At 41.3% G+C, this 23,278-nt stretch overlaps 1 protein-coding gene across 1 annotated transcript in view; it reads right to left on the bottom strand.

The window, feature by feature from the left end:
• Positions 1-213: 213 nt before the first annotated feature.
• The window catches only part of COL24A1 (collagen type XXIV alpha 1 chain), a 713,151-nt gene continuing 690,086 nt past the window's right edge, over positions 214-23,278 (bottom strand). Inside the window, exons 58-60 of the mRNA XM_069232264.1 lie at positions 10,529-10,638; positions 8,088-8,303; positions 214-4,457 (exon numbers count right to left, since the gene is read on the bottom strand). Of these exons, the coding sequence (XP_069088365.1) occupies positions 4,311-4,457; positions 8,088-8,303; positions 10,529-10,638 (473 nt within the window). The 3' untranslated portion in view covers positions 214-4,310. The remainder of the gene's footprint in view (positions 4,458-8,087; positions 8,304-10,528; positions 10,639-23,278) is intronic.

Below are 23,278 nucleotides of genomic sequence, written 5' to 3'. Positions count from 1 at the left end.
AGGTCTACAGAGCAACCAAATGTTGCTCACAACAGCCATTTCTTGTTTTCTAAGCAAACCAACTCCACATCAAAAACACTAGTCTGCAGCCTATGACACCATGAAAGTGCTTCCTTTGGTGAGAACTACAGGTTGCTTTCCTGCTGCACATATTCACATTTTTGTACCACACAGTAGGTGTTAAACCAACTACAGAAGCTTTGATTGATGTATACTAGATTTTATTTCAATACAGAAGGACACCATACGAAGGCTGATAACTTATCCCCTCACTCCCATTCTTTCTTCAGAGTAAAAGGGTAATCTTGAGTCCCAGTTAACACACCTCACACTTTTAAATGGATATGTCAAATATTTGTTAGTCTCTCATTAATAATCCATATACAGTCCTTGTTCCTCAATAGTCTTGGTAACACTTTGATCACTTCCACCACTTTCCTGTGGAAGAGAAAAATGAGCCTTTACCATGGCATTCTGGAGTTATGTGCTTCCACCACTCCTTTCTTCTGAGTCATCCTCTGACAATTGGACAATATTCTTCTACCACTGAAACACAGCTCTTGCCTGAGGGATAGAGAAAAGATCAGTCACCATGCCACCCTAGACTCCCTAGACTCCACTCTCCTGGTTCATATAGAAGAAGTATCCTTACCTCGGATTTGTTTGATCCTGCATTTAAAGAGGGTGCTCCTGAAGGATTGTAGGTGTTTGCAATAGTTATTGTGCTCATGGGTTGGGTTACACACCCCACCCCTCTTTACTGATATGTAGTCACAGGGAAGGTCTGTGCACCAGTGGGGAAGTAATGTGAGGAGGACTCTCTCCTTGTCCATGCATAGATATGTGGTGTCAGGGGCTAGCCTCCTATTATGGGAAGGAATGAAAGATTGAGTCTTATTCCTCCAATCGCTGCCTCCGGTGCACCCACGGCATTAGACATTTTAGGGTTCCTGCTAACTTTGAGCTGCACCTCTACTTCAGCAACTCAGACATTGCATGTATAGCAGGGTGTGCTCTTGCTCTGGTGGTGCGCCAGTGAGGCTCTGAATCAGGCCTAGAATTAAGAGGGCTGTCCAGGCTAAAGGAAATCTGTGCCAAAAGCATAGGGGAATGCCCAGTAATACAAACATTGAGACACAGGTATAACACTCACTCACTAAACTTAGGGGCTTAGAAGCAGGCAGTTGTGGATTCAGAGAACAAGAAGTTGGTGGTTTTGGGAGGAACACATTCTGCTTGATTTTAATGTATATCATTTTCAGGGCAGTGCAAGAGGCAGTCTTTGTAACACAATAATACCTGGCACCATCCCATGTAGCTGCACCTGGCCATACTTGCTTGCACACCTCAGTTGTTTTCTTCCCTCCATGTTCCTTCAAATCTTTTAGGCAATTAGTATTACAATTTTGTTATTGTTCTTTTGCTCCAACCATTAAGTGGTGCTGTTTTCACTATTCATTTTTGGCACTGGGATATAGTCCTGATTTTCCCAATATATGTCACAGCACAGTCATCTTCAGAGACTAGCAAGCTACATCTACCATTATTGTGTACAGGGTGAGTGTTGTGTCTTTTATTTGTTATTTATGCTGGGACTTGTTCTCTAGTTGGGGTGCAAGAGACACTGAAAGATCACAGAGCCACGTGACAAAAACACTTTTAATCAACTAAGGCTGCTGAACCTGGTGTTTTGTTCCTTTGTTTTCTTCCCTATTTTACACTTGGGGTTGTTAAACAGTATAATCTGAGGTGTGAAGTTCTGGTTATGTCTAAGATTCTCATCCGATCTTTATATGATTCGCCTACTTTTGAGTCATCAGGTGGAACTCAAAAATAAGCATCACTTAGGATTACATCCCAAAAAAGAAATTGGGGAACCCTAAAAAGAATCCAGAAATGAGGTAACAGGGGTCACTCAGTTGGCTCTCAGTGTGGGAAAACATTACAATAAAACTAGCATTCAAAGCTGAAGGTGCCACTGAACTGGCTACTTGCAGAAGTGAGCCATCACTGTTACTTAACAGTCTGAAATGCATGAGCCAGATTCAAATTAAAAAAAGAAACATTTAGGAAAAACCTCTAAGTTGTTAGGAGTCCACTGTTGGAATAGCTCATGTTTGATGATGCGTTCCAGCATCTTTTGGACATATGACCACCCTCACCTTGCTAGAGAGACCTTGATTCGTTACTTAAAGAGCTACCTTTCTAATTAATAACCCATTGATACAGATTAAGATTTTAAGATACTGGGATTAGTTGACTTGATGGTAAACCTGTTTCTTTAAAATCATTGAAAGTCAATTGACTTAGCATCATGAAGTGGTGGCAAGTTAAAATGTAGGCACTCTATAAATACCAAAATACTTAAACAACATACATCAGGGCATACAACTTAAAAATGCCTTTAAGTACATCTCCAAAAGGATATTTCACATTTAGCAATAGAACAGGGAGGGATTAGAGGGATAATGAATAATGATATGGTAAGCTTCTGACTCTACTCACAGAAACATTTGAACAGACCAGATAATGCATGTTTTATCAATACGGATGCTACACTGCTATCTGTAATAATTAAAGTTATAGAAAGTCAACATTGGATATGTCCTTTTCTAGTTCATTGTAATGGTGATTTAATTTGGTATTTAATTTAAAAGGTGTATTGTCATTGTCAGAGGCACTAATCTGCAGAAATGTGTATCTTGCTGTCAATTACATGTTTGACTATTACTAATTAACAGCTAATAGATACAATGAAAAAAATTCAATCTCCGAATGATCCTTATATTATTATTTCACTTTTTAATGGTCCTTTATGAGGAAAACCTACCTTTAAGTAATTACAATTAACAATGATGACTAGACTGAACAAGCTAATTTGATGACATACCCAATCATTTAAATGTGTGAGTATCAAATGTGAGTATCAAATCTGGTACAACCAATTTTTGCCGCACCGCAGACAGATATTGCACATGAACCAACCCATAATTAATTGTCTATACATTTTCTGTTCTAATACCTGTAAATGTTTGGATGTTACTTTCAGCTATTTTGGTTAATAGAATTCTAAACTGAAAGTCTGAAAAATAGATATTCCAATTTGATAGACATCATTGCAAGGACAGGTTAATGCTTTATTGGCTATAGATATAGGGCAATAAGTCAAGGACAACTTTTAAATAGTAAAAAGGGAATTTTCACAATCAATATTTTAATAGTCGTAGGGATGGATAACTGTAGCCCATAATGCATTAAATAAAATACAGTGAATCTGTCTAGCAATTTTACAAAACACATACCATCTAAAATGTTGACTTGATATAGATATTATAATTTAACATCAGTGAGCTTAAAGATATACTGTACTAAATTATCAACAAAAGTTACAAAATATATACACACAACACCAAATTTGGATGCTATGGTGCTTTAAAAAAATCATACACTTTAACCCAAAATCTATATAAAAAATCATAGTTGTTCTACAACAATCTCTGCAATGCATACAAGTGTTCTGCATATGAGTACAGATTCCACTGTGCTGTCTTGTGTCTTAAACCCACAAAATTAAACCCCATATTCTACTTTTGAAAGAGTTTTCATAAATAATGTTTATTATTGTAGTGAAATATTTGACCAGAAAATTCAAAATAGGTATTTTTGTAAAAGAAACATTTCTTGATGTAACCAGTACATAAAGTTTGAAGAAAACAACGTTATAAAATTATCTTTACTAAACCACTAGCACCTTGTGTTATTTAGAGCACCAGGCATTACAAACAGGCAACACATAAGAGGTAGTGTACATCGCTTAAGATGTATGTGTCCACTTGGGACTATAATACAACTTAGTGTTCAAAGAAATCAAAACTCATTTGTATCATGGCATAATGCACTATCATTTACAATCTATTGCACATTTGGTAAAATTTTTCAGTACTGTTGTGGAGCAGGTCTCCAGCTTTCTTTGCGTTGTCTTGTACAGTGCTCTTGGGTAGACTGTGAATTCTTGAAGTCTGCATGAATTCCAAATTCAGTTTTTTCTCAGTTTCAGGAAATTATATAAGAAAGCACCAATTATTGTTAAAAACTTAAATACTTTATTGATCTTGAGTCGTGCACTTCTTTTTTGAAATGCCCTTTCTCCTTCCTGGTATGAAGTCTTTTCTTCCTGAGATTCATTTGAATACAACCCAAAATTTTCATGAAACATTATTCTATGTTGGTATGAATGATATGCGTTTTCATATTTTTAAGAAATATTTGTTCTCTGCTGCCAGTCCTTAGTGATGCGTGATGCCAGACGCTTAAAGAAAGCAAACCAAACCACTTTCTAAATAGTGCTGCTGTCCTGCTTTCAAATGAGGAAATCTTTGTATTTCAGCAATTGGAAGTTGGTTTGTGTCCTGTGTGTGGAAAAGGAACTGTGTCTTATGCCAGCTGCCATCTTGTACCTGAAATGCAGGTGAATAAAATATTATTACAGAGAGTTACAACAATATAAACCACAGTTTTACAAAGCCTAAGTTCCTGATTTGCCTGTGAATATCATAACTCAAGTGTCTTTCACAAACTATATAATGTACAATTGAAAGATTCAGTAGTGTATCATTGGCTGATATATATAGTCTCACTTTTCTTTGTTGTTCCTATTAGCTAAACAAATTACCTACCTACTAAAACAATTTTCTTTAAACTCTGTTGATTTTCGAATATGCAGGGGGTGCTTGGAGCAGCACTAATAGTGATAGTCTTTTCTGCTTAATAATTATTATGTATTCTAGATTAGTTAATGTACTAATAATCTGAATAGTTCCAACTACAAAGGCATCCTTTGGGGAGCTCAGCAGCATGGTTCATGAGGAAGCCACAGGAACGTTTAGGTTAAAATAATGCCGACTATAACAATAGATTAGCAAGGTGCCTTGTCTCTTGGGAAAACAGCAGGCCTTATGCATTTGATGGTAGGACAAAATGAACGGTCAGAAAATCTAACTGATGTACTAATGAGTTGCATTATAAAAATGTATATTTGCAGAAGGTCATAAAACTTCCTGCCTTCTGAATATCAATGAAGTAGGGTGCATTTTGCTATCCCCTGCTAACGACTGTAATCACAAGGTTAGAGGCCTGCAAAGGACAGCTGTCCACCATTGCTGTGTTCACATTTCCTGCCTTTAAATTTTTTTTTCAATTGCACAGCAGGGAAGACATCGGAGAAGCATGCAGAGTTTGCCTGCCGTCCTGCAGCCACACAAAAAAAGATTATAAAGAAACATCTCTAAATGGGTCTGATCCTATTCTCTGATAACAATAAACCGCTCACATTTTGCTCCAGGACAGAAAGCACGCATTTCATACAACAAAAAGAGGAAAATGATTTCCCTTTTTGTGAGAAACTTACATTGAAAGAGAATGATACATTTTAGCACAGTCTGAAGGACTCATCTTCTGAACTGCCTTCAAATTTATATAATATAGATCTACAGTCTAGTGCACTAAATTGTGAGAACCAAGATGAACACTGAAAAACTAGTGAGGTTATCATCGACTGCAATAGAAGTGCTTTGATTGGGCAGAGCTCTCCGCCACTCACAAAGGGAACCTGCTGGTGGCACAATCATCATACAGGTCGAGAGATTCCATCTTGCGATCGTACATCCATACAGAGAGGATCTACATAAAACTGACCATGTTGCAGTAGGAGCGCTTGTGGTATGAGAATGCACCTTTCTGAAATAAAATATGTTAGTGCATACCATTTTTCTTCTTTGATAATGAAAACATATCAAATAAAATGAAGAACACCGTTCACCTCATAACACTTTGCTAAATCCCCTTTGTCAGTAAGTATTCCGTTTTATTTAGAGGTCTGACTAAGACAGGAAGGAATAATGAACAGATATTAAATATTGATTATTTGCAGAATTACTATTGATTCATGGTTACATCTAAACATCTTTCCAAAACCCACCGGTCTCGCATATATTTGTGCTGATAGTCAAAGACATTATGTTGCATGCTAGCTGCTGTTATGTTGATTACGAGGATGCCAAACAGATCCACAATCTACGGGGCTTGCTAAGAGTGATATGGTCCAGACACAATTCCAAATCATTTAGATAACAGTATGAAAATAAACAGCAGATGTAACCTGAAGTTCTTGACACTAATCCTCCTTGCTCTGCGTCTACCTTATCTTGTTAATGCATTTTATTTGTTATATCAAGGCCGCCCTAACACTTTTTGGTAATGTGATTCAATACACATTTTTTAATAATCCCAATGTCATATATTGTGCCTTATAGGTGAAAATGGTCTTCAAGCCATCATCAACTTAAATGCACGGGCGGAGTGTCATCATACAGCTGGCCTATTGGGATTTAGAAGGGGATCCATGCAGCTGAACATAGTTTGTGGGATGCTTATAGCTGCACGGAGGAGAAGAGGGATCTTCTCTCAAATTGTTTTTAGGCGATGTTAATGACTCAACAGAATGGACATTTTTTAGCTACAAGAAGTCAGAGAAAATGAAGACACAATATTCCATCAGGCATCCAGTGGAAGCTGGAAGATGAGTTAAACACAAGAAGTAGAAGGAAGGATGTGGGGCAGACTTCACCTCAGAAGAAGCTAACTGCGCCCTACAGAGTGCCCTTTCAATGCCCTGGAAAGACTGATATCTATCATTTGAAATCCCTCTTCTCTTGTAAAAGCCCTCTTTCCTTTATTTTAAGGTAGAGCCTAGTCCATAGGATCCTGATGTGGAGAAATCCATATGTATAAAGGGCACTTTGCCAAGAAAAGTATCTAGATTTACTAACAACTACTTCTGTTGGCAATGGATATCTCTTCTTCCTTAGTCATTAGGTTGACTGTGGGTGGCCTCTAGCACCAGCCAAAATGCAAGGCTTCAGCGTTTTTCTTCTTGAATTGCCCTGATATCCAAGTGCCTTTTTTGTACAATAGATTAATTATTTCATGATGGAGGGCTGTATCACACATGCTAGAATTTTGTTAAAACAATATCCAAGATGTCTTCACGATTTTATAGACACTATTTTGTTTAATATTTTTTCCAGTGTATTTCAATGTCAATGATGATTATGGAGAAACAATTCATGATGAAAGCACCAGAATTTAACTCTGAGTTTAGAGTTACTTCTGGTTGCTTCATGTACTAAAATACTGTCTGTTACCATATAATTGTAAGTGTTTTCAGTAATGGCGACAATGCCATAAAATAGAATACCACTCCAAGAGTTTTATTCATGTAGTTCATAGGTACTCTCAAACATTTTCCCAGGGGCAAAAATGTTTAGTCTGTGGTATGACAAAGGGCCGCACTGATGACAGCAGGGTGGCAGTTGGGGCGAGGGAGCAAAGCATGTACATATAGTGACTGAAATGCAGAATGTTAAAACCAAATTGTGTCATCCTAGGTAATTCATTTATTTCACTTCCCCCCCTTTCTCTTCGTTATCATATATAAGAGAACCTAGAGATAAGTGACTGCATGGTGTTTGGTGTACAAAGCCTCCTTTGTTTAAAGCATTAAACTATTATGTTGCCGATGTGTAAAAGCCACTTAAAGGGTGCACACAAAAACTGACTTGCCTCTTAGTTCACAATTGGCATTGTTACCTGGGTGTGTAGAAGCATGAATATTTCGAAATTCATGTTTGAAAACTATCACTATCACTTTATACACTCCTCACTACACTTTAAAAATACTCCTCAATGCACTGATATGGTGTAATAGTAAAGCGATTCTTCATGTTAAAGAAATACACTTTTTGAATTTTGAAGAGGCTATCATATTTCTACATGCCCGTTGAAAGCGTTTTTTAAAAGCCAAGGTGTTCCTAAAGTTAAGTTGTGCAGGAAACATTAGGTACTTACTTTCTTTCTGTTCAATTAACCATTAAATAGATGTCTGCCCCTGTACTTATGTATTATTAATGTTAGTGCTGAGCTGAGTAAACAGCAGCCCAGAGCTGCTGTCGACCAGGGAGCTGCATGTAAAGGTCAGGAGGGCTGTATGATGAGTTTCATTGATGTAGACGTAAGTCACATTTTCTTACCTTGCATTCATCTATAAGCACATTGTCTTCAAGTAGTGTATTTGCATCGAATAAGTGACCATTCCATCCTTTAAAGCGAACAGATGTTTTTTTAGAATTGGTCGTACTGATGCCCCAGACTGGTGTATTCAGACAGTGAACTGTGATTGCATGAACGGCTTCTGAACTCAGCAAATGGAGAAAGTTCATCTGAACCTTACCAACTCCATACTGCAGCTGCAATAAAACAAAAAGTTATACTAGTGAAAACAATTTTTATTAGACAATGGAGTCAAGTTTAAAAATGTAAAATGCAACTTTTCCAAGCTGTCCACTATCTTCCAAATAGCTCACCTTTCATGGCCAATTAAAAAGTTTAATCCTACTAACAAGATACGCCATGTAATTCAGCAAAACTATACTGGTTTACAATAGACACCATCGATCTGTTTTCCCTTAAATTACATAGCATCACAGGCACGCTAAAGAGGCCAATGGATTGCCTCTATGCTTGACGGCATTGGCTCTCTTTGAAATTGAACAAAGCAAAACAAAACAACAAACCATTTACTCCCAAAGAACTTGGCCTTCCTAACAAAGCCAAAAGAGGGCCTTGAAAAAAATGGTGGAAATGTGGTCTACTGACAAAGAAAATAGATTGTGAAATTCACTAAAGGTTAGCAGAATATTCTGTTCCGCCCGTGGAACTGGTGGAATTTTGGTGGCGCTGGGTTATTCCTCTAACGCAGAGGTCCGTCCAAATTCCACCAATCACTGGGTGGTGGAATTTTTTAGGTAAGTTGGCGAGCGTGAGCAAGATTTGGTGTCCCCTAGTGCGATTTCAGGTTGCTAGGAATACATTCAGCGAGATTTTTCTAATGCAGGGGTTGCGACATTCATGGTCCAAAAGCTGCAGCTCGAGTAGAAAATCTAGTTGAGCAGCAGTAAAATTGGCTCCAGTAGCTGCACCCTCTGTGGTGCAGTTTGCACTGGTTTTTCAGCAAGGAGCACTCTATTGGCCTTGAATCACAGTGCAAGCAGCTTAACATACCTTGCTGCTCAAGAATAAGGTGCTGCCCAGTAATGCAGAGTCCTCGGTAGGGCAATTAATAAAGGTACAGGCGGTACCCTATTGGGGAAGTGTGGCCCTTGATTGTGGCAACAGTTACAGAAATCTTCAGCAATAAGGTTTGGGGAGTGATTAACAAATTTATTGAGAAATTCACAAAAAATAAAAAAGGTCTTGTTATTGACAAGAACTCAATTTCTTGATTTCACATAAACAATCTTATAACAAGTTGCTCCTATTGGTGTGGTGGCACAGTGAAAGTGACAAAGTGAATGGATGGTGCACAAGTGCTTTACAAAATGCAGGTATACAGAAGCGGCTGTTAAGGACATTTGGATGTAAAACAACCACTCCCAATGGGAGTGTTGAAATCCTAAATTAATTTAAAACAACAGTCCACTATAGTAATTGTTTATGATTCCACCCACAATACACAATAGTTTAGAGGAGGGCCATCATCAGAAAGGAAAATATACAAAGAAGAAATCCAATGGGTTGTGGGATTGAGTCCCACAATCAAGGATGTTTATGTCAGTCCATTAGGGAAGCATCATCCTGGCTCACATAAGAATTAGCAAGTAGCTAGTGTAACTATCCAACACTTGTCGGACGATCCTTGTGGTTAGGTAACAGGTGATCAGGTGTGGAGTCACCGGACTGAACCACAGGCAGTTTTTTTTTATGTAACTAAAGATCATGTGGCTGCTCACTATGATTTACAAACAGTAGATTTTCCGTTGAAATGGCAACTAAATTTGCAAGACGTAGTTTTACAGAAAAAACGATATTGCACGCAAATGACAATGTATGAAAATTGGCTTTCAGTGATTATTCATCGTTTGTGCATCACCAAGTTGTGTCTTGATTTGTTTTGATGCTATTTGCTTCCTCACACTTCAGAATTACAAACATGTGCTTCATTTTTGCTTTTCTAACTGCTGAATGTGTACTGTACATTGACAAATACTAGTCTTTAACACACATGTACCCCATCGAGGCTGTTACACAATTCACCCTATTTTTCTTCTCCTGACTGCAAAGTGAGATGAGTTTGTGAACACCAATCTCTGTGTAAAAAACACAGGCAACAATTTGTCAGGAAACATGCCCTGACATTTGACATCTGTCTTTGAAGCGCAGCAAATGTGACAAGATAAATACAGATTTTAAACACAACTTTTTTTTTTTCGCTTGAAATTTCATTGCCCACCAAAAATTGGCTTGTGACCACCCACAGTTTGGGAAACAGTGTGCTAACAAATACATGTTTTATCCTAAAGCAGCTATTGCAACCAGATTACATAAAACGGGAAAAAGAGAAATACAAAAGCAGGGGTCCAGTCTGCCTTTCTGAACAAATGCCTCTGTAAGCAAAGAAAAAAGTGTTTTGTACCTTTGTCACAGAGATCGGTGAAAGGCATGTCTGTCCACCAGCAGTGAAGTTGCAGAAGACCTCAATGGCATCAGAAGGACATCCAAGGTTTGGATCAATCCAGTATTTCCCTGGAAAAAAGATAACCTAACTGAACAAATCAGGCAAACATCCAGGCATAATGTGTGCAGCTGGTCTTTGTAGGTAATGATGCTAAAGAGGTAGCATGATAACAAAACTAGATGCCCTGGGGCACTCTTTCAAGGAGAGCATTCTCCTCTGCCCTTCAAACAATGACAAACCCTACTATGTTTTAAAGCAGTGCATACCATTACCATGAAATCATCTGTTAAGCTCCATGCCTAGAAAATGGTTTTCTGGCGCATTTAAAAAACAAAACCTTCCCCCGCTGATATGCATTGGAACACCACCACGGATTTTCCCTACCTGGAAAAAAACACTAAACCTATATGATTCATTCTTATCACTGCAGTTTGCATTTGAAAAAATGTTCACCTTACCTTCCTAAATGAATGCAAGTATACCTTTTGTCAAGATAATAGAATGGTAACTTTTCTCATACATTTATGTTTCTTTTTATCTCTGGGTATAGGGGGATTCAAGTTTGCATATGCATACCCCTATTGCTCCACACTTAATCCTGTGGGTTGCCTAGAAAGGCCTAATCTACAGAATCTCATGCTAGGGAAATGTGCAATGGAACATTATATTTTATTTTTAACCAGGAAAATTATTTTCCTGGGGATGAATTCCCTGCGCCCATTTGAAAAATGGGAGTATTTGGGGTAACTTTACACAGCAATGCACACACATTCCAATCTTTGGCTTGAAAATAAGGCTTGGAAGGTATGTGAATATGGACAACCTTTTGAACGTTCACTACCTTCACAACACTGCTCTGCCACCACACTAGAAACCAATACACCCTACTCCTGACACCAGATCAGCTTGTAAGCTCAAGCTTCAAATCTTCAAGTTCTATTAGTTGATTTTTATGGCAACATATCTTATGGATAGGACAAGGATCTGCCTTTTGCCCCTTCCAATGGTACTTTTGAGTTCTAAAGTTAAAGTTGGGCCAGCAAAAAATGTTGTGAATTGGATTTAGACTCACTAATATCAAGAAGTCACTGTTTACAACCGGGATGCAAAACTCCTCACTCAGGGGTGTATGGCAGTAATACAAGATGAGCCTTGCAAAATGAACCACAACAGAACTGTTACAACGCATCCCTTGTGAAGTCAAAGATTTCCTTTTAATTAAGTACGGTGTGAAAGTAGGTCCTACGTAATAGAATCATACAACATTACAGAAGTGGACTCCAGGTTTACTAATATAAGATGGCCAACATAATAATGCATCTTGGTTGTGAATCTATCTTAATAGCTGTTTTTGTACTTAACTTAGTGGGGAGTATAAGGTTTAAGCAGGTACCTCATAACAACTACAAAAGTATCTTGTGTAAAATATACTTGTAATTGAAATATGTAAAACTGAAGAAAAAAATACAATTTGAATATAATCAAGGTGTGTGTCAGTGTGTGTATGTGCATGCCTGTCTGTGTGTGCGTGGCATTATGCCCAAGGAGAAGCAAGGGTTTACCATATGCATTCATCAAAGAAGAACCCTACGGAGCCATTCTACTGTGATAAAATGGTGGGTCGTACTAATATCTAATGTGTGTAAGGTTATGGGCACCATTTTAGGGACTAGGAATTAAGGAGGCAAGACGCTGTTGGATAGAGACATACAGGAACCGTAGGATGGCATAAAAGTGGCGGCACAATGTGAAATCATAACAAGGCCCATTGAACTAATGAAATTATTAGATTTCTTTATGAATAGTTGGATATATTTTTTTAAATGAGAATAGCGGAAAGGAGGTCTGAATGGTTCGGTAACAATGTGCTTTCAGGGAATAATAGGCAAAATTAAATATGAAAAATATTATGGATCATTACTAAAATACTGAGTTTCACAAAGTGAAATTGTTGGGTAAAGTCAATAAAATCTAAGACTGAGAATTAGTATTATTTAATATATGAAAATAAAAAGGTCTCTTGAAAGACACATCAGCTAAAGATTTAGCAAATTTCAGTACGCAGTTCAGACCATGAAGTTAAAAGTGCAGACTCAGGTTCCATTTTCATTTTGCAACTATGCATGTTATCTTTAAGCGTATTTACCAATGAATATACCTTGAAAGAATGAAGATATGAAAATAAAAAGGACTAATGGACCTGATTGTGCCTTCTCATTCATCCCTGCAACCATGCACTGTCTTCTCAGAGAAAGTAATTTAATGGCGTCATCAGTTTGATAATGTTTGGTGTAAGCCATTGCTTAATTTGAAATAAATATAAATACAGGGGTGAAATGTTTTTCCTAGAAGCCCTTAGCTTGCACTGCCCAGTGCATGAGTAGTGAATACCCATGGTGCCTAGTTGTGATTCTCACTCATGCCTTTTTCTTCCACCAACCGTTTGTCTCCGCCTCTCTCTTGCAGGTTGCTTTCAAGTTTCCACTACAGGCATCTTTAGCTTGTAGGCTACTCTTAGATTGTAGGCCTACTGTTTACAATACATACTGTGGCTTTTGGCCATGAGTCCCCTGCTCATGACTAGATGGCTTGCTTGTCTATTACAACGTCCTGCTCCTGATTTGATAGTTTTACTCCCTATTCTTTTGTTTGTCCCATCTAGCGGAGCATATTTGTTTCAAAATCTTTAGTTTCAATAATTTTTGTCCTTAAATAGGAGGTGTGTTCTAGTAAAACAAATAAAAGTATGTCTCATTTACACCATTCCCTGTGAGTGCTCTGTTTTTGCAAGTATTGACTTGGTGTGAGCCTCACGCATTCTGAAGCTCTGCAGGCAATAAGCGGCTTGTCTGGACTACATTTCCCAGTATTGCTTGGGCATCACTCCAACTCTCTTGGCAGCGCTGAAATCCATAGCAGTCATGTTTATATTTGCCTTCCTGAGTTTAGCAGTATGCACAAGGCACTGGTATCTCTGCACTGGCTGACAGTGCTGATGATACAATCTGTATGTATGTTCCAGTTTTGCAGTTTTGTCATTTTATGATTGCATTTTTCTTTCACTGTATTGTTGATAACATTGTTTTTGTTAAAAATAAATGCACTGTAATAACGAAACTCAAACTCTGGCTAACAAAGAAATTGTAGTCCTCAGACTTCATTTTGTTTGTGCCACTGCCAAGTGATTTGTATCAGGTGGATAACCTGGTATTTTCCTGTCTTAGTAGAATACTGTTCAAATGTACTTCTCTCAAACAAGAAATACAACGAGCTTCACACGAATATGAAACCTTTTCTTCAGTGCAAATGCTTCTGTTCAAGGTTGTAACTAGCTATCTCGGAAGAATCACACATGATGTCACAATATTCTTCTAGTACAGGTGGCATTTGTAAGAAGCTCTATGTTATAGAATTATGAGAGCGTTTCCAAAAATAAAATTCTTGCAACCGTTTCACTCTGATTGTTCTAATGTGTGGGAAACATGTACAACTGTAGTGCAGATATGAAAGCTATTTTTGAAAACCTATAAAAGTAAGCACTTTTTAGATTTGTTAGGGGTCATTTCCTTACTGACTCTTGGATGGTGAATACATGTCGGCTTCCTCTCCTATTTATGCTTTATATACTGTTGACCTGAACTTTACTTACTCGTTTGATTGATTCTGTACTCTAACTGAGATTTGCACTCTAATGTATTGATTAATTGATTTTGATTATTTTAAGCAATTCCTATATGAAAAAGTCTGAAAATAAACCTAAATGTTTAAGACTTCTCTATCTGTCCTTTTGGAGGATCACATGGCCACGTGGTCAATTGAAATAGTTGTTTAGAACGCTTATTTGAAACATGGGTCAGAAAAGAGCACCAAAATTCATAACGGGATTAACACTGCTCCCAGTCCATCAGGTGCACAACTGAACGAGGTGTAACGCAACATCACTACCACAATGTTCTTACATGCACAGTAGCTTTCCAAATAGATAGCTCATTACTACCACTTTGGTGGTGTTGAGGAGCTGTAAAGCAAGACCATCCATCATAAGATTTCCTTGTTAATGATTAGTTTTTGCTTTTACATCCACATGCTTGAAACCATTACAACCAAGCACATTTCAGAAAATAACTACAACAAATGCTGTGGATTGACCTTAGGTTTGCATTGCCCGGTTGGGCACTGAGTGGTGATAGATCTGAAAATCTGGTCATTAGCTCAATGTACTTTTATAAATGCTCCTGTCAGCTGTGCTCTATGTGCTACACCCTGACAATCCCTGTCCAGGCTGGGAATATGAGTATTTCTGTTATTTATCAGAGAAATTTCAGGAGGTATTTTTGTGCAGGGAAAGGTAGCAGAAGATATATTGACCATATTCTTATTGCAGATTCTGGCAGGAGAACTGTTCTAGACTTACGGGTGGGACTGAACTGTATTAGTGATCATAACCCAGTGATCCTAAATTTAAATCATAATCTTCCAAAGAATCGGGACTCAGGAAAAATTGATAATATTACCCCTGTAGGTCGGAATGCTGTTAAAATTAAATGGGCAGGCATTAACCCAGTTAACTTCTTAAAGAACTTGGTGGTAAATAATCTAAACCAAATTGTAATTGGTTCAGCACGGGATGCCCATATAATAACATCAACCTCCTTTGATCAATTTATGACAACGAGGTCTAATTTTTGTGGGAAGGAGAGGAAGTGTTTGTTCGATGGTGAATGCACTAAGGCCAGGAATAATATGAATATCATTTTAAATCAACATCCTAGGAACAGTAAGGCAGTGTGGGTAGCCAGAGCAAACTACAAGAATGCCATAAAATTAAGAAAGAAAACCCTACAAGAGGAGGCCATGGCGAACCTGATAAAGGCCGCCGAAACCAAAGAAAATGTTCTATTTTGGAGAACCATAAACGCCCCTCTGTTTACCAATGGAGTAGACCTTGACTTGGTTTCTGTGATCACTCCTGCCCAATGGGTGGCCCATTTTGGTTTAATTTTCTCCCAGTCCAACCCAGATGAGGGAGGTCCCTGTTTGTGGACAGTACAACACCCCACTGGTATAATATTTACCTTAGATGAAGTATTGAGGGCTATTAATAACAGCCCAAGGCAGAAGGCCGCAGGACCGGACAGGGGTCCCAATGAATGTACATAGAGCCAAACCTAATTTAATGGCCCCTTTTCTAACTAAGGTCCTCAACGCGGCAAAAGCCTGGTCAACCTCCTTCATCATACCCATCTTTAAGAAGGCTTATGGAAACGATCTGAAATGTCCTCGGCCAATTTCTCTACTTGACTCTTCTGCCAAATTATTGGGGAGAGTCTTGTTAGAGAGATTGGAACTCTGGGCAGAAGATAATGAAATTCTCTCTAGTACCCATTATGGGTTCAGAAAAGGTTAGGGGGACACTTGAGCAATCGCTGAACTTGAACCTACTAATGGGGAAGTATACCCAAGCCATAAACTGGTCCATTTATATCTGTTTTATCAATTTAAGCAGTGCTTTCGATTTATCTGATCACAGAAAGCTCTTGGGATGTCTAGACAAAAATGGAGCCCCTAAAGAGATAATTTCATTATAAGTTCACTTGAATAAAGACCTAAAGGCAAAAGTTCGATATGGTACACAGGGTAAACTGACTGAACTTTTTGGTATTAGGCAAGGAGTTCAACACAGGTGTGTACTAGGGACCTTCCTCTTCTCTTTATATATCAATGAGGTGGAAGAAACAGGCAGTGGGTGCAGATACACCTAGAATTGGGAGGCAGCAGATCCCTATGCTCCTCTATGCCGACGATGCAGCTATTTTAGCACATACCCCAAGAAGCCTGCAGCTTTTAATAGGCACATTTACAGATTTCGTGAGACAGGCGAGTATGAAAACAAATATTGCTGATATGTATTCAATGTGTTGTGGTTGCGCAGGAGAGAAACAACATAACTTTAAGGTAGGCATCAAACCTATTGCCCAGATGCTTACCCTTTATAATGCCAAAACAATTTCAACAGCAGCGTATGGCATAGGGATCTGGGCAATTGGGAATAAGAGTGATTTACAAATAACAGAAAATGCCTTCCTACAGAGACTCGTCAGTACTCCGCTCTACTACGGAATCCATTGTTCATTGGAAACTGGATGTTGATTTCTTATCTGACACCCTTTAACCACTTCCCCAGAATGGACGTAATGGTTACGTCCATGGCAGCGCCCGTGTGGCGCCATGGACGTAACCATTACATCCAGCATACTGCCCTCGGGAGAAGCGCTAGCGCTCCCCCGAGGGCCGCCCCCCCCAGGTCATGGCTGAAAGGGGAATCCCTTCCTCTTCAACCCCCGAGCCCCCCCACCCCCCCCTGTGACATCAGCGCGCGAGTGCGCGCTGACAATAACAGAGCCTCCCCCATCGCGCTGGAAGCAGAGCTTCCAGCGCGATCAAAAGAGAAATGCTCAGCATTTCTCTTTCGATCACGTGGGGGAGGCAAGGAGAGGCTTCAAAGGGAAGGAAATGTATTTCCTTCCCTTTGAAGTCTCTCCCAGGGTTTCAAAAGCCGGATTGCTTGCAATCCGGCTTTTGAAACCCCACTAAGACACCAGGGATGTTTATTTTTTTGTGTGAAAATGACATAAGGGAGCGACCCCTTGGGCAAGGGTCGCTCCCAGGGGGGGCAATTTTTTTTAAGGCCTTTTCTGCCCCCTGGGGGCAGATCAGCCTATTATTAGGCCGATCTGCCCCCAGGGGGGGCAGAAACCTCTAGACACCAGGGATACTTTTTTTTTTCTTTTGTGTTTTAGGTGTGGGTAGCGACCCCTTAGGCAAGGGTCGCTCCCCTAGGGGGCAAATTATATTTAGGCCATTTCTGCCCCCCTTGGGGGCAGATCGGCCTATTTTTATTAGGCCAATCTGCCCTCAAGGGGGGTAGAAACCACTAGACACCAGGGAGTTTTTTTTTTTTTTTTTCACGTAAGGGGAGCGACCCCTTAGGCAAGGGTCGCTCCCCTGTAGGGGCAAATTGTATTTAGGCCATTTTTGCCCGCTTTGGGGACAGATCGGCCGATTACAGGTCAATCTGCCTCCAAGGGGGGCAGAAACCACTAGGCACCAGGGATCTTTTTTTGGCGCTGTCACGCAAGGGGAACGACCTTGTAGGCAAGGGTCGCTCCCCGGGGGGGGGGGGATGGGGGGCAAATTTATTTTAGGCCATTTCTGCACCCCCTTGGGGCAGATCGGCCTATTGTTATTAGGCCGGTCTGCCCCCAGGGGGGGGCAGAAACCTCAAGGCGCCAGGGCAATTTTTTTTTTTGTGTTTTTTTTTTGGTTTGTTTGTTTTTTTTTAGAGATGGGGAGCGACCCATTAGGCAATGGTCGCTCCCCTGGGGGGCAAATTGTATTTAGACCATTTCTGCCCCCCTTGGGGGCAGATTGGCCGATTTTAGAAACCAATAGGCACCGGGGATTTTATTTGTTGCGTCAATGTCACGCAGGGGGAGCGACCCCGTAGGCAAGGGTCGCTCCCAGCGGGGATTGGGGGGGTCGGGGGGAAAATTTTGTTATTAGGCCGATCTGCCCCCAGGGGGGCAGAAACCTCTAGGTGCCAGGGCAAATTTTTGTGTTTTTTTTTGTCTGTTTGTTTTTTTATAGATGGTGAGCGACCCATTAGGCAAGGGTTGCACCCCTGGGGGGCAAATTGTATTTAGACCATTTCTGCCCCCCTTGGGGGCAGATTGGCCGATTTTAGGTCAATCTGCCCCCAAGAGGGCAGAAACCACTTGGCACCGGGGATTTTTTTTTTGGTGCCAATGTCACGCAGGGGGAGCGACCCCGTAGGCAAGGGTCGCTCCCGGGCAGGGGTTGGGGGGGCAAATTTATTTTAAGCCATTTCTGCCCCCCCGGGGGCAGATCGGCCTATTGTTATTAGGCCGATCTGCCCCCAGGGGGGGATAGAAACCTCTAGGCGCCAGGGCAATTTTTTTTTTGTGGTTTTGTTTTTGTTTGTTTGTTTTTTTAGAGATGGGGAGCGACCCATTAGGCAAGGGTCGCTCCCCTTGGGGCAAATTGTATTTAGAGCATTTCTGCCCCCCTTGGGGGCAGATTTGCCGATTTTAGGTCAATCTACCCCCAAGGGGGCAGAAACCACTAGGCACCGGGGATTTTTTTTTTGTCGCCAATGTCACGCAGGGGGAGTGACCCCGTAGGCAAGGGTCGCTCCCGTGGGGGTTTGGGGGGCGGGGGGGCAAATTTATTTTAGACCATTTCTGCCCCCCCGGGGGCAGATCGGCCTATTGTTATTAGGCCAATCTGCCCCCAGAGGGGCAGAAACCTCTAGGCGCCAGGGCAATTTTCTTTTTGTGTTTTTTTCTTTTGGCTTGTTTTTTTTTTTTTTTTTTAGATGGGGAGCGATCCATTAGGCAAGGGTCGCTCCCCAGGGGGGAAAATTGTATTTAGACCATTTCTGCCCCCTTGGCCGATTTTAGGTCAATCTGCCCCCAAGGGGGCAGAAACCACTAGGCACCGGGGATTTTTTTTTTTTGGCGCCAATGTCACGCAGGGGGAGCGACCCCGTAGGCAAGGGTCGCTCCGGGGGGGGGGATTGGGGGGTGGGGGACAAATTTATTTTAGGCCATTTCTTCCCCCCCTGGGGCCGGCTGACCTAGAGGCCAAAATCCACAGGTAGGCACTGTTTACTATGAAAAAATGTGATGTGTCCACGTTGTGTTTTGGGCCATTTCCTGTCGCGGGTGCTAAGCCTACCCACAAAAGTGAGGTATCATTTTTATCGGGAGACTTAGGGCAACGCTGGGTGAAGGACATTTGTGGCTCCTCTCAGATTCCAGAACTTTCTGTCACCGAAATGTGAGGAAAATGTGTTTTTTTAGCCAAATTTTGAGGTTTGCAAAGGATTATGGGTAACAGAACCTGGTCAGAGCCCCACAAGTCACCCCATCTTGGATTCCCCTGGGTTTCTAGTTTTCAAAAATGTGCTGGTTTGCTAGGTTTCCCCAGGTGCCGGCTGAGCTAGAGGCCAAAATCCACAGGTAGGCACTGTTTTCTATGAAAAAATGTGATGTGTCCACGTTGTGTTTTGGGCCATTTCCGGTCGTGGGCGCTAGGCCTACCCACACAAGTGAGGTGTCATTTTTATCGGGAGACTTGGGGGAACGCTGGGTGGAAGGAAATTTGTGGCTCCTCTAAGATTCCAGAGCTATCTGTCACCGAAATGTGAGGAAAATGTGTTTTTTTAGCCAAATTTTGAGGTTTGCAAAGGATTCTGGGTAACAGAACCTGGTCAGAGCCCCACAAGTCACCCCATTTTAGATTCCCCTAGGTCTATAGTTTTCAAAAATGCACAGGTTGGGTAGGTTTCCCTAGGTGCCGGCTGAGCTAGAGGCCAGAATCTACAGGTAGGCACTTTGCAAAAGACACCTCTGTTTTCTTTCAAAAAAGGTGATGTGTCCACGTTGCGTTTTGGGGCATTTCCTGACGCGGGCGCTAGGCCTACCCACACAAGTGTGGTATCATTTTTATCGGGTGACTTGGGGGAACGCTGGGTGGAAGGAAATTTGTGGCTCCTCTCTGATTCCAGAACTTTCTGTCCCCAAAATGTGAGGAAAATTTGTTTTTTTAGCCAAATTTTGAGGTTTGCAAAGGATTCTGGGTAACAGAACCTGGTCAGAGCCCCACAAGTCACCCCATCTTGGATTCCCCTAGGTCTCTAGTTTTTAAAAATGCACAGGTTTGGTAGGTTTCCCTAGGTGCCGGCTGAGCTAGAGGCCAAAATCTACAGGTAGGCACTTTGCAAAAAACACCTCTGTTTTCTTTAAAAAAATGTGATGGGTCCACGTTGCGTTTTGGGGCATTTCCTGTCGCGGGCACTAGGCCTACCCACACAAGTGAGGTATCATTTTTATCGGGAGACTTGGGGGAACACTGGGTGGAAGGAAATTTGTGGCTCCTCTCTGATTCCAGAACTTTCTGTCACCAAAATGTGAGGAAAATGTGTTTTTTTAGCCAAATTTTGAGGTTTGCAAAGGACTCTGGGTAACAGAGCCCCACAAGTCACCCCATCTTGGATTCCCCTAGGTCTCTAGTTTTCAGAAATGCACAGGTCTGGTAGGTTTCCCTAGGTGCCGGCTGAGCTAGAGGCCAAAATCTACAGGTAGTCACTTTGCAAAAAACACCTCTGTTTTCTTTAAAAAAAATGTGATGTGTCCACGTTGCGTTTTGGGACATTTCCTGTTGCGGGCGCTAGGCCTACCCACACAAGTGAGGTATCATTTTTATCAGGAGACTTGGGGGAACGCTGGGTGGAAGGAAATTTGTGGATCCTCTCTGATTCCAGAACTTTCTGTCACCAAAATGTGAGGAAAACGTGTTTTTTTCTCTCCAAATTTTGAGGTTTGCAAAGGATTCTGGGTAACAGAACCTGGTCAGAGCCCCACAAGTCACCCCATCTTGGATTCCCCTAGGTCTCTAGTTTTCAAAAATGCACAGGTTTGGTAGGTTTCCCTAGGTGCAGGCTGAGCTAGAGGCCAAAATCTACAGGTAGGCACTTTGCAAAAAACACCTCTGTTTTCTTTAAAAAAATGTGATGGGTCCACGTTGCATTTTGGGGCATTTCCTGTCGCGGGCACTAGGCCTACCCACACAAGTGAGGTATCATTTTTATCGGGAGACTTGGGGGAACACTGGGTGGAAGGAAATTTGTGGCTCCTCTCTGATTCCAGAACTTTCTGTCACCAAAATGTGAGGAAAATGTGTTTTTTTAGCCAAATTTTGAGGTTTGCAAAGGACTCTGGGTAACAGAGCCCCACAAGTCACCCCATCTTGGATTCCCCTAGGTCTCTAGTTTTCAGAAATGCACAGGTCTGGTAGGTTTCCCTAGGTGCCGGCTGAGCTAGAGGCCAAAATCTACAGGTAGTCACTGTGCAAAAAACACCTCTGTTTTCTTTAAAAAAAATGTGATGTGTCCACGTTGCGTTTTGGGACATTTCCTGTCGCGGGCGCTAGGCCTACCCACACAAGTGAGGTATCATTTTTATCAGGAGACTTGGGGGAACGCTGGGTGGAAGGAAATTTGTGGATCCTCTCTGATTCCAGAACTTTCTGTCACCAAAATGTGAGGAAAACGTGTTTTTTTCTCCAAATTTTGAGGTTTGCAAAGGATTCTGGGTAACAGAACCTGGTCAGAGCCCCACAAGTCACCCCATCTTGGATTCCCCTAGGTCTCTAGTTTTCAAAAATACACAGGTTTGGTAGGTTTCCCTAGGTGCCGGCTGAGCTAGAGGCCAAAATCTACAGGTAGGCACTTTGCAAAAAACACCTCTGTTTTCTTTAAAAAAATGTGATGGGTCCACGTTGCGTTTTGGGGCATTTCCTGTCGCGGGCACTAGGCCTACCCACACAAGTGAGGTATCATTTTTATCGGGAGACTTGGGGGAACACTGGGTGGAAGGAAATTTGGGGCTCCTCTCTGATTCCAGAACTTTCTGTCACCAAAATGTGAGGAAAATGTGTTCTTTTAGCCACATTTTGAGGTTTGTAAAGGACTCTGGGTAACAGAGCCCCACAAGTCACCCCATCTTGGATTCCCCTAGGTCTCTAGTTTTCAGAAATGCACAGGTCTGATAGGTTTCCCTAGGTGCCGGCTGAGCTAGAGGCCAAAATCTACAGGTAGTCACTTTGCAAAAAACACCTCTGTTTTCTTTAAAAAAATGTGATGGGTCCACGTTGCGTTTTGGGGCATTTCCTGTTGCGGGCACTAGGCCTACCCACACAAGTGAGGTATCATTTTTATCGGGAGACTTGGGGGAACACTGGGTGGAAGGAAATTTGTGGCTCCTCTCTGATTCCAGAACTTCCTGTCACCAAAATGTGAGGAAAATGTGTTTTTTTAGCCAAATTTTGAGGTTTGCAAAGGACTCTGGGTAACAGAGCCCCACAAGTCACCCCATCTTGGATTCCCCTAGGTCTCTAGTGTTCAGAAATGCACAGGTCTGGTAGGTTTCCCTAGGTGCCGGCTGAGCTAGAGGCCAAAATCTACAGGTAGTCACTTTGCAAAAAACACCTCTGTTTTCTTTAAAAAAAATGTGATGTGTCCACGTTGCGTTTTGGGACATTTCCGGTCGCGGGCGCTAGGCCTACCCACACAAGTGAGGTATCATTTTTATCAGGAGACTTGGGGGAAGGCTGGGTGGAAGGAAATTTGTGGATCCTCTCTGATTCCAGAACTTTCTGTCACCAAAATGTGAGGAAAACGTGTTTTTTTTTCCAAATTTTGAGGTTTGCAAAGGATTCTGGGTAACAGAACCTGGTCAGAGCCCCACAAGTCACCCCATCTTGGATTCCCCATGGTCTCTAGTTTTCAAAAATGCACAGGTTTGGTAGGTTTCCCTAGGTGCCGGCTGAGCTAGAGGCCAAAATCTACAGGTAGGCACTTTGCAAAAAACACCTCTGTTTTCTTTAAAAAAATGTGATGGGTCCACGTTGCGTTTTGGGGCATTTCCTGTCGCGGGCACTAGGCCTACCCACACAAGTGAGGTATCATTTTTATCGGGAGACTTGGGGGAACACTGGGTGGAAGGAAATTTGTGGCTCCTCTCTGATTCCAGAACTTTCTGTCACCAAAATGTGAGGAAAATGTGTTTTTTTAGCCAAATTTTGAGGTTTGCAAAGGACTCTGGGTAACAGAGCCCCACAAGTCAC

This window comes from Pleurodeles waltl, chromosome 4_2 (assembly GCF_031143425.1).
Source record: "Pleurodeles waltl isolate 20211129_DDA chromosome 4_2, aPleWal1.hap1.20221129, whole genome shotgun sequence".
Lineage (NCBI taxonomy): Eukaryota > Metazoa > Chordata > Amphibia > Caudata > Salamandridae > Pleurodeles > Pleurodeles waltl.
Note: the sequence above shows the minus strand (reverse complement) of the source record. Positions and strands in the feature narration are given on the sequence as shown.